This window comes from Cariama cristata, unplaced genomic scaffold, assembly GCF_000690535.1.
Source record: "Cariama cristata isolate BGI_N322 unplaced genomic scaffold, ASM69053v1 scaffold7120, whole genome shotgun sequence".
In the NCBI taxonomy this organism is placed as follows: domain Eukaryota; kingdom Metazoa; phylum Chordata; class Aves; order Cariamiformes; family Cariamidae; genus Cariama; species Cariama cristata.
In genome coordinates this window covers 1-20,099 of record NW_009596309.1, presented here as the reverse complement: position 1 = coordinate 20,099, position 20,099 = coordinate 1, and the positions used below count along the sequence as shown (strand labels likewise).

Genomic DNA, 20,099 nt, shown 5'->3' with positions numbered 1-20,099 from the left:
ATGCCGAGGGGGGAGTTAGCGTGACAGAAGATAAGATACGTATATGTTCAGTGCAGATGTACAAGTGAACTGAACTGTGCAAAGAGGACTGTGCCCCCAGCTATTGCTATCTCTTGCAAAAACCACCAACAGCTCTTAATGCTGGAACAATCTAATAAAAAAATATGGTCACCTCTATGGCAAAAGGAATGACAAGTTTCTTCATTTTTGCCCTTAACTCAAGACTGGAAACCAAAAGCAGTACCTGTGAATTCCCCATTAAATGTCACGCTGAGACTGTAACAGCAAATCCTACAATATGTTAAAGATCTAATGACAAAAGCAAAGGACTTGCACACAGCTGCCATTCCACCCTGCTCTCCGTCTGCTGCACCTCAACAGAACGGCATACAAGATCAAACGTCAACAATATGTTGATGACAGAGCTACATGCATCCTCATCTAGGTGAAAAGAGGCTGTCATCCAGCTGCCTACATGTCTGGAAGGAATAAATACCAGAGGAAAGAGTTGGCTTAAATTTGATTCAAGAAAGATGGTAGGAAGAAGTACTGAAAAAAAAGTCTTCATGAAATTGCAAACCTCTTTTCAGCCCATGGCCCGTTTAGTGCAAATCTGCTAATAATTCACCTTGGCTCCCTTCCCCCTACCTGACTTGGGCAAGATGACCGCACATAAATAATCTCAGACATGGAACCATGTTCGCTATAATTTCTTGCATCTAGTTAAAACTATGTACCCAACTGCACCAAAGCTAACAGTGGGGCAAATGGGCTCAAGGCCTCACCGGAACGGCAAGAGCTCAGCTCTCCCAATACTGGACCTCCTATTAAACAAAAGGTCTTGGCTCTCAGCTTCACATCCCATGAAGTAAAAACATCCTGAATAGATGTCATTTGCCTTTTCTTCACACCAGTTTGCTAAAACTGACACTGCTCCCATGTTCAACCATCGCATGAGATATTAACACAGTTATTTTATGAAGGGATCCTAACGAGTTTTAAGTTTCTTATAAGTTCTGTCTTAGTAGCATTCATGCAGACACGAGTGAATCATTCAAGATAGCAATTTAACTAACTCTTACAACATACCTTTACTGCATCTGTACTCAAATGTGCACATCTATGCAAATCTTCATGTCATCTGCAATGCCAAGGTGGCATTATATTTTCCAATGACGTTGAATACAGCTCGCTCTTATAGCACCCTACATAAGCAGAGCTTACCAACATGGGTTTTGGACATATTTTTCTAAAGGTAACTGCCAGAATCTGCCAATACACAGAACATACAAACCTACTGGCCTCAACCAGACTATTATGCTCCACTTTGTATTAAAAGGAGGGATTTCCCGTATCAGTCAGAAAAGGGTTCTGTCCCCATGCCCTCTTCCTAGTATCAACAAGTACACGCAGTCTGTGAGACTGCTCGGACTTTCGGTAGCCTAAGAAACATCCACCTGGTTCACCTTCTGCCAACAGTGAGAAATTTCTTTGGGTAGTAAATGGAGGTATTATTTGCAGTTCTACACAGAGTTGTCAGAAGTTCCCCCTGTCGACACGAAAATCTCAAAATCTCTCTTAAAAGGAGACAGAAGGGACTACACCAATAAGCATGCTTTTTCAATAACACAGCAAGTGGTTGGTATTCTCTTTCTTGCAAACTACTCTTGTTTTCAGAGGTACATTAGTTCATATGAACTCTTCCACTGGAGGTAACATGTTGCAGTAAGCCACCTCCACATACTCTCCTAATCAATTTTCTTTACACATCATCAAAGGTTCTAACAAAACCGTAACTTGCTCCTCAGTGAAGCAAATGTGCATGGCCATTTGCTTTCAGTCTTAAAGCCCCTTTGGTCACCGCTGCGGGAGCTTTCACAGCTTATCCAGTGAGTCCATGAGGTCTGGCAGCCACCTTTGCAGACCACACCAAATACATTCCACTGACACTTGGATGAAGCTCAGAAGACAACACCACTCAATAAAATTGTGCATCTTCTCACGTATTCTGTGCATTGTCCTCGTTAAGAGTTAATAAGCTGAAAAAAAGCTTGGCTCTGTGCTAAAACTCTGTGTGCCTTTCTGCTTCAGGCCCTTCTTCCTGCGGTATTTGGAATTCTCCATTTGTTTACAATGGAAGCGAACACGTATTCTGTTCCATCCAGGCTACTGACCGACCACTTCATTGGGATGTTTCCCAAATACCAGTACTTTTGTCAAGTGCTAATTCTGGATCTCCACAGCCTGAATTTCCTTCCAGATTCAAAGCATAATGCGGTATTTGAGATGGTGCTTGGTTAAGTCACCTTATCCCCACAAATTGCATGATTTGCTCTTCAGCTTCATGTCAATCACATTTTTCTATCACCTACCTCACTTTTTGTATCCTCATCTTAAAAACTCCTTTCCAAGTTTTATTTTAATTTGGATTACAGTAATCGTGTTTTTCTGGTATTTCAGAGTTAGCTTCCTCTGGGTAAAATGAAAAACATTAAACACTGCAAGGGCATCAGAATTTGTGAATGCCAGAAATAAAACTACCTTCTGGCCGTGTTTCTCACTAATATCCACTGCTAACAGATCCAGGGCAATATGATCCTTACTCTTCTATGCTTCTAAGGAACTTCAGCTCTGAGTAAGTTCCTAATTTCATGTTCTTCTAAGTTCTTTAACCTCCATATACTCTTGGAATCATATGGAATTCAGAAATCACCCTAGACCCAAACAGCTTTGAAAACAGATCATTGGAAATCTTGGAGATCAGCTCCACCTATGCTTTCAAAATAGGCTGCAAAACCTATTCTTACTCTTATTTGGAGTCCTTTCTCCAAACTTCCCATCTCTGAAACTCAGATACTTCTAGACATTTCCCAGTACCACTGCTACCTGTACCACCCCAAGCTAGAAATCTGCTAAAAGCAATTCCTTTCCTGTACTCTCCAGCTACAGATAAATTTCAGAGATGTTAGCTAGGTTTGCAAAAAAAACAAACCACAAACAACAAAAAAATGACGCTTATGCATACCACTCTCATTAAAAGTCAACACTACTAGAGAGCTTTTCAAGGCTTAGTCTGAAAAACAAACTTGCTCTTTAGCAAAGCCATCCGTCTGAAATGCTAAGCAGATCAATCTGAAGGGAGTGAACAGAAAGAGCATGAACCTCCAGCTCACGATTACCATATCTGATGACAATTCACTACTTTTACTCCACTTCTGAACACAATTCATAACTGTCAAATCACGTCAGCCCTGACCTGTAGAACTCCACCCAATCTCTCCGAAATATAAGGAGTGAAACGTATATAGGCAACACACATTATAGAACCAAGATGCTCCTTAGTACAATCCAAAAGTGCTGTAGTTTTCAGAGAGAACACTTCTCTCCAACTCTGAAAACTACACCACCAGTCAGTGGATTTCTAGGTGCAATTAAATGTGTTAGAGTTTCACATAACAGAACTAATTAATTGCATCTTCAAAACCTCTATTTCAACAGCAAGATGGAGAAAACTCTCTGAGGAATAGAAACCTGCATTTCACTGACTGCTAGTCAAGGATGTGGACGAGGGGTTAATTGGAAGCGGAGATAATCATTGTATTTCATTCCTCAGCAGGTTGCCACACTTTTGCAGTGACTTACAGGCCACACTGCCAAGCCCTGCTCTCCCAGTTCATTGATTGCAAATGAAAAGGGGTCAGGGAAGGAAGGAAAAATTGTGAGACAATTTAGAAGAATTTTCATAGAATCTCTTGTAGCATTTCTCTTGAATTTCTCTCTTGGGAGTTTCGTGAGTAATGCAAAATTAAAATATCCACAAAGCATTGCTTCAGAACATGGCTATGACTTATTTTTAATTAAGAAGACGAGTAACAATTGCTTTGTATTACAAGCTGTTGGCATAGAGGCAGCAAAGTTGCTTTCTCATTCTCGCTAATGTGCACATTTTCAAGAGACTGAAGAATACAGTTTCACCAGGCTTCCCAAACCTTTTTCTACTGTGTGCTAGCCAAGCTGCAAACAGGTTTTTACTCAACTTAATACGAACACGTCAGCCACTGTAAAGACAGTGCACTAAGAATATTATAAAGTTTTCTACTTAAAGCTCTATTTCCATTTTGCATGTCTTGAAAAGTATGACAAACTTATAGAGCAGCCTTATTGCAAAACTCAAGATATAAGAAATACCCGGGTTGATCTATTAATTTTTACAACTAGATGAAGGAATAATATTTACAAGATCAACAGTTTTATGTTTTCCAAGCTTGGTCCTACAGACTGCACAAAGATGACCAACACCACACCAGAATGTTGATACAATACTCAACATCATCTCACAGGAATGCTCTTTAACCAAATTAATTTAAACTGGTCTAGTTGTGACCCTGTCACATATGCAGAAAGCTGAAAGTCCAAAGCAATCAGAAATGAGGTATTTTCAACATCTTTAAACATGATGTGGGAAAGGGGAAAACAGCAAATTAGTTAGCAAATCCTGCTAGACTGGATAGATTTGAAAATGTGGGGGAAAGGGTTTTGGAAGCTAAAAATACATGTGCAAGAAAGATGAAAAAAGCAACCTTTAGAATACATGCAATCCATCTGGAGAAAAATAATCCAGAACTACAGCAGATGAGAAAGACAGGAGTGCAGTGATGTGCTGCAAGTCTGAAAAGCAAGAGTCGGAAAAATTGTACAAAATCTTCAATGCACCATAACCGCAAAAAAAGAAAAAAAAATCCTACAGTTTTCGACTGCATAAGTAAAGCCCTCTAGTCCAAAAAAAGCAGAAAAATACCCTCTGTGGGCTTCTGGTAAGACTATGCTTATCACATTATGTACATTTAAACATATCCCAGAATGAAGAAGGGGGGGGGGGAAAGAGAAGGTATTTCAGAGAGAATTCAGAAGAGAAAAAAATGAAACCTGGAAGATTGAATTACAAGAAAAGATTAAGGGAATACAAAGCATTACTTCACTAAATTGTGACTAAGAGCAAGGGTACAAGCATTTGAAGAGTATAACACACCACAGGGAAAGAAGATATATTTGAAATGGAGATGAAGAAATATAAATGGAAGATTTAGGCAGGAGCTTACTTATTTAGCTGGCTACAAAAAAAAGTCTCCAAAATGAAGGGCTAGAAGCCATAGCAACTGGAGTTTAGAGCAAACGTAAAGGACGGATGAGAGGAAGAGGCATGATTTTAGCTAATAGGACTTCTGTATCTTAAGTTAAGATATGGAAAAAAAGACTGTGGGAAGGGATACTCACGTATCTGGCAGTAAAAGCTATGTATTTCACTAGGATCTTAAAATAACTGAAAAAGAAACAGTACCAGGGCACACTACACTTTTAAGAGGATCTAACAGGATACTGAATCCATGCAATTAGTGATCTTATCATATCCACACAGCTTTCACCAACTGTACCTGCTAACCAAATTGTGCTTTTTTCATAAATACTTTTTAATTTCTGTCTCTTACCTTAAGAGGCTCGTATCAGAATGGTAGCTCAGAACCAAGGCTGAAAAAGTGCTGACTGGTGCACCAAAGAATATCCTCATCATTGATCTCCCCTTGCCTTATAACATGGAGCAGATGACGATGATAAACAAGAGTTTTATATCAGCTGATAAAGCAGCTCATGTAATGACGCAGCTGAGATGACCTTCTCTGAATCATGAGCAGTCTGGAGAGCAACTACAGAGTCTGAAGGTGAATCAAGCAATTTCTCCCAGAGACAAGTCGCTCCCCAGTGCTGGGCCACTAGACAAATGGCTCACTGCAACCCTTGTACACTGGGAAACCTCTGCCAAAAGTAGTAACAATCAGAGGGGCCTTTTTTTTTTTAAAAAAAAAAAAAAGAAAAAGAAAAAAAGGGAAAAAAGGAAAAGAAAACAAAAGGAAAAAAAGGTGGGAAAAGAGAGAGAGGGAGATCTAGAGGAAAAAAAAAAGCTGCTCATGGAATTAAATACACTCTGATCAAGTTATCCCTCAAAGTGAAAAGGTCTGAATAACTGTTTTTTCATCTCCTGCAACAAGTCACCTGAATACATAGCCTAAAACTTGAATCCAGCCCAAATTTCAGCTTTAGAAATTACCGAGTTCTGTCTCCTCAACTCTCTTTATGCATTATCAACTGGACATGGCTTTTCACATCCTAAACTATCACTGAACAGCTGTTGTGCTCTGCTGACGAACAAAGCAAGACATACATGTTCTCTTAATTTTATTTGCCAGTTTGCAAAAAGATGAAGGTTTTCCCTCAGGTACTAAACGAGTCAGAGTGGGTCATGGTTCAGCTCTCCCACAAAGCAGAAGTACAGAAAGATAACTCCATTGCCAAAATATGTCTACATATACATAGAAAGCTCATGAATAAACAGTCAACAAAAGCCGGTTTGGCAAAAGTATGGTAAGCCTTGCCTTCAGTCTGCAAGTAAAACATGAAGCTTGGCTCCTACCCCTGCTGAAAATGCTGGTGGTTGTTCTTCCCAGAGGTCAGCCACTTTTAGGAATGTTAGAAAATGATCCTGACGCCTCAGCTGAAAAAAACCCTCAGCAAAGCCAACTGTAGTACTACAAGGAAGATGCATATTACCCGAAGAAGTACAAAAGACCTACCAGGTACTCTGAATGATATCTAGAGTTGGGAATGTATTCCACGACATGGAATGTATTTGTTTGTCATCATAGCTGAAATCAGAGTAAAGTTTCACAATTCTGTTATATTTATGTTCTCCTGCCATGTTTGTATGCCTCTGTAATAAACTCCTTCACATGTTTATTATTCAGCGGCCCTGGAGCATGCTACCTCTTTGCTATCATAACCCAGCAACGAACTACTAGGCTGCAGTCAAAGCGACACTAAATCATTGATGAAAACACACAGAAACAGAATACACATACACTCACCCTCATAGAGGTTTCTCCACCGTGGGGCTGTTGCAGTCTGAAGACTTGAGCAACCATGTGTTCTGTGGACGGGTGCAACAGGATACGTCGGGAAGCCAGTCCCACCATTACATATCTGCCCATTGGAGACAGGCTCACAGAAATGGCATTAGGGCCTACGAAGAGAAGAGCAGTTATTTCTCTCACAGGTTAACATCCCTCCCAATGCTTCATCCTCACAGTTTCTTCATTCCCTTCCAGCATTCCCATAAGGTATGGCATACTAAGCTCATTCTTATAGGGGATAGAGAAGAACAAGGAGACCTGCACCAGTACAAATTTTGCAGGGCATTTCCTTGATGCAAGCATCCTCCCACTAAGACAATGAAGTTCTTTCAGAAATAAAAAACTATCCCTTAGCAGCTCCCCTGTACCAGCACCATACATGTCCAGACCATACCACAAGCTTCTCCCCAGCAGTACTATCTTGGAGGTTGGTTGGAAGGACAATAAAATATTTCCTGTTACTACAATCACTGATGTTCAGACTACTGCATTTCTCACTGAAGGTTGAGTTCTGAGGTAACTTCTCGCATCCCCACCTACCCTGACTTCTTGCTGCATGCTTACCAAATCGCTTTGTGTAAAGCATCTCGCCCAAGTTGTGGGGTGCCAGAGAATATACAGCCAGTATTCCTTCATCAGGGAAGCCTCTTTGGCTGCTGGGAATGAAGGCTGCCAGCAGTTGCCCATCGGCAGAGATATCGCAGCTAGCATCATTGTAAATCTTGCAGTTTTGAACAAGTACGTTCACAGAGGCTGCGAAGAAGAAAAAAAGGAACAGTGATTAAAGTACTCAGGTTCAACAGAGAATAAGTGAGATTTAAACCTAATGTTGGAGACTGGACAGTGCATGCAAAAGGCACTTAAGACATTTAGCTTCCTCCAAAAGTTTATGAAATGTTAATACCCCGATTAACGTAAAACTTGCTCAAAACGGAGATAAGACACTGCAATGAGCCCAGGAAATGAAATCTACTCACCTCCTGGAGCCTTCAGCCAAGAAATAGTGGCAATTGCACTTTATCAAACCCCTCCTTTGTTGAGCATAACACCATCCTTTGCAAAGGACAGTACAGTTTAAACAAGTCTCAAATCATGACTCTGACAAACTCCAGCAGCGGTATCATTAGAAACAGTACACCTTAATTCATTTCCCCTTCTCCTGTGGAGCCCCTAGTTCCAGCTCCCCTTATCTCCAATAAACAGGAGATGAGAGAAAAATTCCACCCTGCAGATACAGACTTTCATTTCTGACAGCTGATTTTTACACCAATCTTGGATAAAGCAAGTGAGAAAGGGCAGAGACATCTCCAGCCAGTTCTCCATTTAATTACTCCAGAACGTGAGACACTCATGCAATCAGTGAAGTAACTGTTCAGCAGACAGGGTAGTGACCAGCAATTCCGAAAACATACATTTTACTTTAATCTCTGCTGGCGAGTTGCTGGGTGACCTCGTACAAATCTTTTCCCTTCCGTGCCTTGCATATGCAGACTACAAGCTCTCTGGGTTACTGAATCTTACCATGCACTTGTGCCATTCCTAGTACAATGAGGTTCCAAGGCCTTTTAGCATCGTCATCAGCAACAGTTTAATGGTGGCTTGGTAAAACAAGACTGGAGTTGTTTGCTCCCTCAGCCTAACCTAAATGTGCTCCGTTTTTTCACTGAAACTGCTGCAATTATTCCAGGAGGTTTGGATCTGAAACTGCACACACTATTTTGGGGATGGGAAAATTTCAGATTCTAGTATTTTCAAACTCAAGGGGATAGAAATACCAAAAAAAGAAATAAAGCCCACATTTGCAATATAGAAACTTTGCATGCTATAACACCCCATCTCATGTGCTCGAAGCTATAGCATCATGTGGAGTACTATGTTAACTTCTATAGTCCAGAAATTCTCTTCTAAACCATCAGATCATGCCCAGCCTAGAAGTGGCTTTGATTTGTTCAGCTAAAGTCGCATAAAATGAGTTTACGAAGGCACTTCTTGGGCTAGATTTCTTATTAGCTAACAAAACAACAGTGCTAAGAATGCTTTGCGCACACTTCTGAAAGCCTGAACTTCCAAATCAAATTAAGGCTGTAACTCAACGCGTTAACAAACTGCTGCCAGAAAAAACAATGCCTGCCCTTTGTTTCCAACACTTCTGTGGAAAGCAAGCTACATCAGGGAACTGATACAGCTGAGAAATTACTGACTGCTGTCTAGGTCACTTTTTAGCCAGAACAGTTTCCCAACCTGGTACACCACAGGGCCACACAGACACCTCCAGCAGCAGAAGTCATGACAGGGAAGCAGACAGGACTGCTCCTTCTTCCAGCCCTGCTGATTTAAAGCGCTCACTGAACCTCATCTTTAGCTCTTCCAGTCTCAAAGACATTTTTCCTGGGAACTGCTTTCCTACACGGTTGGGTATCAACTTCTGCTATTCCATTTAAGAAACTCCAATGAAAAAGAAGACAAGGATAAAAAGTGGACTATGTAATTACATTCTGTACCAAACCACCTACACCTGTACTCTAAATTTACTCAACCATTTTTTTTTTTTCAGTCTGGAAGCTGCTAAAAACAGTAATTTTCAGCCTAGTATAAACAGAAAGGTACTGAACAGAAAAAGGTAAATAATGGTAGTCACTGTCAGTGCTGTGTTAACAGAATCTAAAATACACATGGCCCTTCAAAAAACAGACAGTCCAAAAGATGACAAAACTCCCAAGCGCTTAAGTCTGAAGCCAGTTGAACAGAGACAACAGAATTAAGATTAAAGACTATACTACCTAGTTTTTAAAAAGGCAGAATTAAAATTTGGCCTTTTTGTTAAAAAAGCAAGGCTTCACTCAAGTACTCATTGTCATCACAAGAGAAGATGGGCATCAACACAAGAACTGCAGTATATGCTGGGAACTAGCTAAAGGATACATGACAACAGGTTGCACTACTGTAATCCCTGTCAAATTGAGAGGATTCATTTCAAAACCAGTCCTATTTATTGGCTTTATCAATGGGCCAGGGACAGAGTGGAGCTGGTTAATGAATTCTGTTGATAAAGTTGGGTAATTTCATTAACAGAGCATGATCAGACCACACAGTGAACTGAAGTACACAGAGACATAAGAGCAGTGCAATGAAAGAATTCTAGAGTGTGTTAACATTTATTAATTTCTGCTTCACCTAGGAGCTGCTCAGTTGCAAACAAGAAAGAATCAACTTTGGTGATCATGGCAAAGACTGAGCCATCCACCCGGCATAACAGTGAAAGAGATGGCAATCCTAAACCGCGCTAGGAAGCACACTTACAACAGAAATATCAGTGCTAATAAACAACCTTGTGCTGAGACCACTTGCAGGATACTGGCCACAGTTTTGGTCAGCCATGTTCAAGATTAAACTCTAAATGGTAACAAGTCCAGCAAAGAGCTAGGAAGATGACTGGGGAAAATGAAAAATGTATTTTATGTTTTAAACAAACAAAAATTGCAAGGAAATGGGATTGTATTTACAAACAATACCAGAAAGTAAGTGCCAGAAAAACATCAGTTCTCTTCACAAATAATGTTGACACACGAGTAAGTGGATAAAAGCAGCCATTAAGTTTGGAAATTAGAATTCTACTAGAATAACAGGATTCTAGAATAGTCTTTCAACAGAAGTGAAAGGGGCAAATAATTTAACCGATTTTAAGACAGAGTAAGAGGAACTATAGGATGTGCTTGCCTAAGACAGCAGGGAGCTAGGCTCAGTAGCTAAGGGGGTCCTTTCTCATCAGTTCCTTTGTAGTTGCACTCTAATCAGCAGTGCTGTAAAAAATAAAAATAAAAAAAAAAGGGGGGGGTGGGAATGGGAACTTATTGGATGGGTGAATATTGGGACTTTCCCAGCCAAACCAGAGTTAACTACTTAAGAGAGCCAATCAAGAAGGCAAGCAACAGATCAAAACTACACATTACAGAGGGAGAGTCTCTCTGGCAAATGCAACTATGAAACACGCCCCCTCCACCACCTCTGCAAAAAACTTTATCATTAGAAGATAAAAGAGAGTTCAGTCCCTTTCTTTGGGGTCTAAGAACTGTTCTCGCTGATTCCTATTCTGCTAAATAGATATCTAAGTTTTTGTACTGCATCTCTGGGTTCAGGATGTAGTTGCCATGAGGTACGCACGGTTTCTCTACAACGTTAACTACTGTCATTTGGTGCTCCATATGGGAAGTAGTGAGACTGTACACTTGCTAACTCAGTCCAAAGGTACGCGTGTCATTTAGCCCAGGGACCCTTCTGTATTGATGAACTCCTGGTGCTTTTCAAAGAGGTGCAAGAAGTTTTAGAGGGGACAGATACTGATTTCTCTGGACACAGGTGATGTTTATTCCTTCTTCCTGTAACTATTGGGGGGGGGGGGGGGGGCTCAGTGGGAGCGGGGGGGGGGGGGGGTGCAGAAATAAAAGAAAACAAAAAAAAAAATCACAGCGTATAGAATCCAAGTATCTCCTCAGCTTTTAAAGTTTGGGGTTTTTTTTAATCTAATGCCACCTTGGACACTTATAAGAAAAGAATCCCACTTGTTTATTTCTGTAAGGTAAGAAATGCTCGTATTTATTCTGTACCATTTACAGAGCCAGGGACGCTGCCATGTCCTGTACATATCCTCGCAGTTCCACTGCTGCTGTTCTCCTTTTCAGGTCTCTAATCCTCTTCCACATCTAGCATTTACTATACATCTTTTTAAAACAATGCCGGGTTTGGATTACCAGTCACCAAGAGTCTAGTTATCATACAGCACATGTTGACTCATTTTCTATCTACACGGTTTTTCCTTTTTTTTTTTCCCCACCCGCCCCTCCTTCAGCATAGCACAGAGGGTTTTGGTGAGCAGTCCACAATGATGGCCAACATAACTGTGCGTCTTGTTCTTTTTAAAGTTTGTTGCATACAGTGAATGCCTCTTGGCAAAACAGATTGTGAGCAAGCTCCCCTGCCACAAGTGAACTATCTTTCCCCCTTGATGTATGCCTGGAACATAAAACATCACAGATGCAAGTTGTGCTGAACAAGAAGGAGCGCCCTTTATTTCAGTCTTTCAAAAATCTGATTCACGCTGGCATTTGCTCTTCCCTCATTTACAAAGGATGAGGGACTCAGGTAGCATTTACACCTAGAACCAAGGGAGTCTACTGTGCCAGCAGAAAAAGTCTAAATGTGAGAGGCAGAGATCTCAGCAAGGTTTCATTCTAAGAGATTCCCATGAGATGGGGAAGATGAAGATAGCTCATGCATTTGACAAAGCCACACGCTATTTGATTTCTTTGAGCCTGAGGCCTGATCCATGAAAATGAAGCCAATACAGAAGATTTTGGGGAAAAAAATTGCTATTTTTGGAAAACCATTTACAACAAGGCTGCCCTTTCATCTCTTGTTTTCTTTTGTTGTTAATGCAGCCACCGAGCTGACAGAACAGATCAAAAGAAACATCAGAGAACAAATTAATCAAGCTGTTGTGCCAACCTAGAGCGCTTACACCTACCACATAATTACGCTTGAAGCTGGGGAAGGCCTGGAACGTCGGCAGCAACAGGACTGTTTGCTAAAGGAAAATAGTGCTGGGCGCACCATCCGCTCCTAGCCACCCTTAAGGATGAGACTTTCTTAACAGCTGCTCCTATTTATACGTTGTTTAGCATGCCTTTTTTTTTTTCTTTTTCTTCTTTTAAGTTCTTTTGCATCCCACTGTGGATCCCTAAGTATTGATCAAATCACCTTCTTCAAGCCCCAGCCACTGTTAGAACAGGACAAATTCCTGATGCATGACTAAATGTGGAAGAACTAGACCAGTTCAGTCACAATGGCTAGAAAATGAAATAATGGGCAGTAAGTAGCATGAGAGAAACTATATTCAAAAGATATAAACAAGAGCTAAAACCTTCAAATATTTTACCTGTGGAAAGGCCATACTCTACATCATTCATCAATTCAACACTTACCTGTTAGCTGTAGGAAATTTTAAGGATATGCAACACTAACTAGAAGAACATTAAATAAATGCTAGAGATAGCATTGTGTCTGCTGCCAAATAAATTCCCCACCCCAATGTTGATATGACTGAGAATTACAGTTTAAGACTGGGTCATGTTTATTTCAGAGTTACTAAAAGCAAAACTGGCAAAAGGAGAGAAGAAATCCGAAGCCATCTTTTTCCATTTTGCAATTAATAGAGAAAGACAGGGCAGAGACTGAAATCCCACAAGTCTCTGCAAAGCCATTTCCCCAAGACTGCCGGAGTCCTCTTCATGTGCTTGTTGGATTGAGCGTTAGCAAGGTCACTGCCGTGGAGCCGAGTCCTGAGCCCAGGGCTCCGAAGAAGGGTGCTGGGGCCCAGCCGTTGAGATCCCAGGACTGTGCTAACCATCCTGCTGTCACTTGCTTAGATGTGTTCACTTCAGTGAAAAACATCCTACTTCCAAAATATCCTTTCTTTGTTTAATTGTAACAGGAAGAAGAGCTGCTGGGAGATGGAGGCTGGCCACAGAGTCATTTCTTTGATGGACAGTGAAGCTGGCAGGCAGTCCCAAACTTCAGCTGCATCATTTCATCTGTCTGAACTCCCAAATCACTTGTGGCTCAAGTCAGGCCCAGGAAGTGCAATAGCCCTCTCTGTGTAAGCAGACCCTCACGTGATCACCTCTGATTTATAGGAAATGATAGGGAAAAAAAAAAAGAGCTATTGAGGTCATATGCTATGCTGGGAAAAGAGTTTATTTGCAAGATCATGAAGGGTCAGAAAAAACTCCTCCAATCCATCACTCCACTGTTACACATTTAGCTTCACAATATCTCTACAAATCTGTGCACCTTGGCAAACTTGCAGTTTGCCTTTGTTCTGTGCCTAGGCAAGCTTGGCAAATACTTGTTTTAGGACGAGCACAGCTGCTACATCTTCATACATCCCTACTAGACCTTGGCAGACGGAGATACGGCTAACAATCTAGAAATGCCAGAGTTGGGCTCAGCATGTAAAAAGGAAGAAGTAATGTAAAACTGAACATTCCCAAATGGTAACAAATCAAGATGGACAAGCCAAGTACTACGAAGCACAAGGTGAGGAGTCAGAAGGGCTGGAGATGGGCTTATAGCAGGAACGCTGCCTGTAAGAAGGGCACGACAACATCAGAAACCGTAGCCCAATTTCCAGCTAATTGGAAGCTGTTTCAGAATGGAAGTGTCTTGACCGAGGAGAGGGAGAAGACTGAAATATTGATGGTTTGAGGAGCAGATGGTTCTTATTTTCTATGGGATTCCATAAATTATAAACAAACATCTTCTGCTTTTTTTTTAAAAAAGGCTACAGTCTTCCCCTCAGTAGCCAGATGAGACCCAAAAAAAAAAGACAAAAAAAAGCTATTAACAGCTGTAGCACTCTTCAAATACTTTACAAGCTTGCAGAGGAGTCCCAATGAATTTAAGTCAGCGGCAAGATGCTTCCCCCTTCAGCATAAGACTTCATCTTTATTCTGTTCCAGAGTCTGGCTGGACCACAGGAAGTATTGCCACCGCGTGGCAAAGCTTTGCCTTGAGCATTGATCCTCAGCCTACAACTTCACACTAGTACTACAAAGTTTGGCACTTAACAAGACACATCAAAGCACTGGCACACGAGTTCAATGCAGTATTCGACCTTCAAGATGACACTGCATGCTCCTTCCCAAGAGACAGAGTCATTCTCAAGGACAAAATATAAAGCATCTCCTCTCTTTACAATGTTGAGGGCTACTGTCTAGAAGCAGGGCTTTTATTTCCCATCAGGCTATACACAACACATCACAACATTCTATAAAATGTGAAGGAAGGAGATGAGACAGAAACACCAGATACTTTACCTGTAGGAACAACACAGTAAGAAGGTTTTTTGTAATGGAATGGGCTACTGGTGGCTTTCCCCTAGCTCCCCCAATTTCCCAGGGACGGGGAGGTAAATGGCCCCATATAGGTTGCCCAGAGAAGCTGTCAATGCCCCATCACTGGAAGCATTCCAGGTCAGATTGGACAGAGCTTTAAGCAACCTATGCCCACGGTGCGGGGGAGGGACTAAATGATCTTTAAAGCTCCCTTCCAACCCAAACCATTCTGTGAGTCTACAATTTCAGTTTCCCATATCTCTGCTGCTATGGTGTCACTACATGTGCTCCTTTTGTGGGTTCTCTAAGCAACACGACAGTACCCCACCAAGACCTGTATTGTCAGGTATATAAGTTTCTAGAATTGCAGAACAGACAGGGCTGGAACTGGGAGAAACTTTTTCTTAATTCATTTCAATGGCTACCTGTGAAAGGGAACTCCTGTTCTCCCTAAAAAAGTCAGTCCGATAAAGCAGAATTCAATCTGGTTTTGCTGAGAAGTCAAGCAATGAATTTCACATATGCACAGAGATGGCCTAAGCTAAAAATCACTGCACAAAGAAACATTCGTGAATATCTACCTCCTATCTTCATCCCAGGCTGCCGCAAACATTGCTGCAGCTGTGCAGTAAGCTATATCAGGATACCATTTGGGGTTAAAATTAGCCTTTCTAGTCAAGTTAGTTTTAGCTCCGAAAAAGTCATTCCTTGATCAGCTGACCACAAGCATCACACATGCTTGTGTCTGCATAAGGAGGTCTCTTCCAGGAAGAGAGCTAGCTTATGCCATAGAACACAGGTAAAACTATGGTCTAATTTTCACAAAGAGGAGGAGATAATAAATCAATCAATCAATCAATAAAAATCAGCAATATTGCTCATATTCTTGACCCAGAAGCAGTTTTCACCTGAGATATGGGGTGAATCACTGCTTTTGCAAATGGCTAACATGTACTTCCTCTGGCTTGCAACACCATGGTAAGCAACCTACCGGGGCACCCGATTCCCAGAATGTATTGCAGCACTTTAACCCACACTAATGTCAATAACTTGGAAAATTCAGGCCCAGTTCATTAGCAGGTTCTAATGTAAAGGTATAAAGACAATATCCCTCTAGAAACTTGTTGGTAAAAAAATGAGGAGATTGGATAGAGAACTCTGAGGATTGTATATTCCCACAAGAATGCTCGTAAAAAAGCCCCATGGATGCATGGATTTGCTGATAGCAAGAATACACAAGCTAGACAGAGCAGGAACAGTTCTGCATGCTTTTGGTCAACTTTCTCAAAAGGTTAAGCATTTTACAGTTCCCAATCCAACAAGAGAATCAAGTAATCCAAGACCTGCAACATACAGTTACCTTTGGAAGATCCTAGAGCTTATGGTAGCTCTAGTCGGTATAGACTTAAAAGAAAGTACTGGTGTCCTTCCCAGCTTACCATTGCTGATTTCAGGCAGATCAAATTTAGTGAAGTCCCACCACTGGAGCCGGTAAGTGGTGTTGGCAATGTTGCTGGCCACAGCTGACTGGCCATCCCCAATCACAGCACCTAGGGAAAAGGGGGAAAAATTAGCAATTTAACCTCCATAAGGTTATCCAGAAAAGAGCTGGGGAGACAAAACCATTGAAAACCTTTCAAAATCCAATACACAAAACTCTAGATTCTTTAAGAAACCTTATTTACAGAAATGGCAACACCTCCTAAATGAGCCACAGAGCACAGGAAATTAACAGGAAGGCACCTCCCTGCAACACATTTCTGAAAGAAAAACAAAGTTGATGAGAGATAAGACTTGCCCAGGCTCACAAGGCAGAAATCCTAATCAATTCATTTGGTGCAAATGCATTCTACTTATTGCTACTAGTGAAGCTGTATTTTCACAGACCCAAATTTTTCTAGTACAGCTATGAAGCCAGACCAGGACACATACTAAGGAAAAGTGTTGTCCTGGCAAATCACACACATTTGTGGACATAATCGCTGTTTCTACTGTAAACTCCACTCAGAAGATACAAGTTGCCTACAATATTCGCTACACAGTTAGGATTGTAATAAAATATTAGCAAGGAAGACCCATGAGATGGCCCTTTGCCGCTCTGGGTGGCCCAACCTAGAGCAGGGAGGGCCTGCCCTGACTCCAGGCAAACGACATGACCCTTGCTAACCACCCAAGGATTTGGGAAACAGCCCAAAGTAGAAAGCTAAGCAGAATACTTCAGAAACTAGCACAAAGAACATCATTTTCCAGGCAGAATGGAACAGCCACTGGTAACTCAAGTCAGCACACATTTGAGAAAGCTCAGAGGTATTAAACGCAATCCCTAGGGAGACAAGTGGAGAGAAGAAACAATTCTCCCATAATAGTACTAGAGTGAAAAATCTCATGCTATTTGCAGTCTCTAAGGCCTTCATATACACGCAGCTTTTGCACTACACACACATGCTGGCACCCAGAGAAACTCAAGATAATAGAATTTGATAAGGGAGAGCAAAACAAGATCATCCCCAAGCACAAATGAGGAAAAGCACAGCCTCCAGAGCCTACGCAGTCTGGATTTCAGCATCTCCACACTGTCTCGGGTGGGAAGCACACAGAAAAGTCGTTGGTTTCACTCTCCCAGAAGGGCTGGCTCAGGACTCAGCTGCCACAGCAGCAATAGTGCAAGGGACATCACTTTGACAACTCCCTATCCAGTACAGGGCAGGCCAGCTGCCTGTGCGGAGAGCTAAAAGTCTGCTAACTGCTACTAAATGAAAGCGGTGTGGAGGAAGATGAGGAGACCAGGGTGGCTGGATTTTTACATGTCTCATCAAATCCTAGCAGAACACTTAGGCTTGTTAAAAACAAACAAACAAAACACACACACACAAAACCAGGGTTTATGTTTCCTCTGCAAAGTAAAGAACAAGGCGGGCAGGGCAAAGTAAGGAAGTAAATTCTAGATCAGTGCTGATGAATACAGAGAAAGACACCAAGAAGGCTGCTGCTAGTCCTCTTTTCATCAATCAGCTGTCTTGAGTCCTGATTTTTGGTTCTGGAGAAAGCTCAGAAATACACCAAGAGCAAGGCTTCCGAGCAGACAGCTTTACACTGTGTACTCAGCTGTGCCAGGCCTCCAGCAATCGACAACCCTCCACCGAGTGTCTGCTCAGTCTCCATATCTGCCTCTGTCAGACACGCACATATCACTTGGACAGCAGAATTAAGAACATTTCTATTGCTCTTACAGATGCCCAAGGCCTTGTTCTCCATATCCCGCAAAACAAAGCGCTCCTCTGAACAAAAGACATGCACTTGAGAGAGCAGATTCAATGCATTAATGAAATTACATTTTGCAACCAGAAGTGGAAGAAGGACAATTAAATTTTATATTGCTTCATCTTTAAAAGTCGCCTCGTTGCAAGCTCTTCTGCTCTCTTGCCTCCAGCCACCAGGTGGAGAACAGAAAACCAGTTTCTGTACAGATTTCAAGCAGTGGCACTTGCTGCAGGGAAACAGTAACTAACACCATCAACTAGGTAGCAACTGCCTTATAGGACTGATTCCGACAAGGAAAACACTCTGCAAAGACAGGCAACACAAGTACTACTCAGGGCACATAATTCCAGAATATGGATCTTATTACATATGAATATTACAAAGCCATCACCTGTTCTGCAATGAGAACAACCTTTGTAGGCATAGCAAATGATATATAAACTGGAGAATAACATACCCTAGGAGAGCAATCATGTGCTCCCTCCGCATCGCAGAAGCCTAGCAACATCACTAACTGCTCCACAAGTAGCAAGTTCATCTGGCTCATACAACCGTTGCACCTACTGCTACAAGTACCATAAAAACGCTGTTGGCAAATGGTTTTGAATTTTTTTCTGTAAAGATTCCTATAAAGATTTTTCTCATCCTTTTTGCCGGAACCTTCAGGTTAGTTATGGTGTCCATTTAAACCTCACAACCCCTTCACCTCCAAAAGCAGTCACATCCTCCATGGAAAAGCTAACAAAGGAAAAAAGCAGTACCTCCCCATTTACAGGACAGCCTTGCACAAATTTCAGAGCCAGCAAAAGCTATCGACTAATGCTAGTGCTTCAGGTAACAGATATATTTCGCAAAAAGGTTAGGACACGGGGAACAAGGTTCGTAGAGTGAAAGGTGCATGTTCAGAAGGATTTGGTCCATTTCGCAAAGGCTCCAAACCACTGTGCCCAACATTAATGGCAAATCCATGATCTACGTGTTTTTACTAAGTAATTACCTCTACTTACACTAATTATGTAATTGAGAAGTGTAATTATTAAATTATATCTAGCTACGTATAACAAAGTGGAATAACATTTGTATCACAAGTCCTGCCAGAAGCCTCCCACAGGCACGCATGCACTGTCCTACAGTAAAGACGACTAAAAGCACGCAAACATTTCAGGCATTCAATTTAGGGAAGAAGATACGCCCCAGTACGCAACTATGCTATCGTAATCTTTGCTGTTCACTTTCTGCATTGGTTGATTGGGAAGATTTGAGACCATGGGTGGAAAATTTAAGTAAGTTAAAATCCTCGCTACAGAGCTTTCGTTCATCATGCAGCGTAAGAACTCTTTCTCAGCTGGCTTTGCCCAGTCAGGGTTTCAGACTGGGCGAGAGCAGAAGAAGGTGCTGCTGCCTCCTAGGTTCTAGTGTATCCTGGAGGTAAACAACACACTTCAGCTTCTTAAATGTATGAGACCATGGGTGGAAAATTTAAGTAAGTTAAAATCCTCGCTACAGAGCTTTCGTTCATCATGCAGCGTAAGAACTCTTTCTCAGCTGGCTTTGCCCAGTCAGGGTTTCAGACTGGGCGAGAGCAGAAGAAGGCGCTGCTGCCTCCTAGGTTCTAGTGTATCCTGGAGGTAAACAACACACTTCAGCTTCTTAAATGTAGGCACATCAGCTCTTACAAGCAGCAGTTCTCACCAAGCACTTGACAGTGTGTCCTGATTCAGGGCTCTTCCTCTGTTTGACGGGATCACAAGTGACTGCAGTGGGTACCTGAGGGTCTCGGGCTTGTCATCCCCACAAACGGAACGATCTTTTACTGCAGAGATGATGTAGATTTCAAAATGCTGAAATCCAAAGTGAAGGCCAATTGAAATGCAGTGAACGTAGGTTTGATTGGCAGCTTTCCTGCGTCTGTCTATCACTGCGTAATAAACACTGGGTGATGGCAGAAATGGAGATAAATGCTTTCAGCAGCCCCCCCTTCTCCCCC

The 20,099-nt window shown here is 41.8% G+C and overlaps 1 protein-coding gene across 1 annotated transcript in view; it reads right to left on the bottom strand.

Moving 5' to 3' along the window:
* Positions 1 to 16,401, bottom strand: part of LOC104165673 (activating molecule in BECN1-regulated autophagy protein 1-like) — a gene marked incomplete at its 5' end in the record, with an annotated part of 52,440 nt that extends 36,039 nt beyond the window's left edge. The window contains 3 exons of the mRNA XM_009705368.1: positions 6,918 to 7,072; positions 7,527 to 7,715; positions 16,291 to 16,401. Of these exons, the coding sequence (XP_009703670.1) occupies positions 6,918 to 7,072; positions 7,527 to 7,715; positions 16,291 to 16,401 (455 nt within the window). The remainder of the gene's footprint in view (positions 1 to 6,917; positions 7,073 to 7,526; positions 7,716 to 16,290) is intronic.
* Positions 16,402 to 20,099: the final 3,698 nt, after the last annotated feature.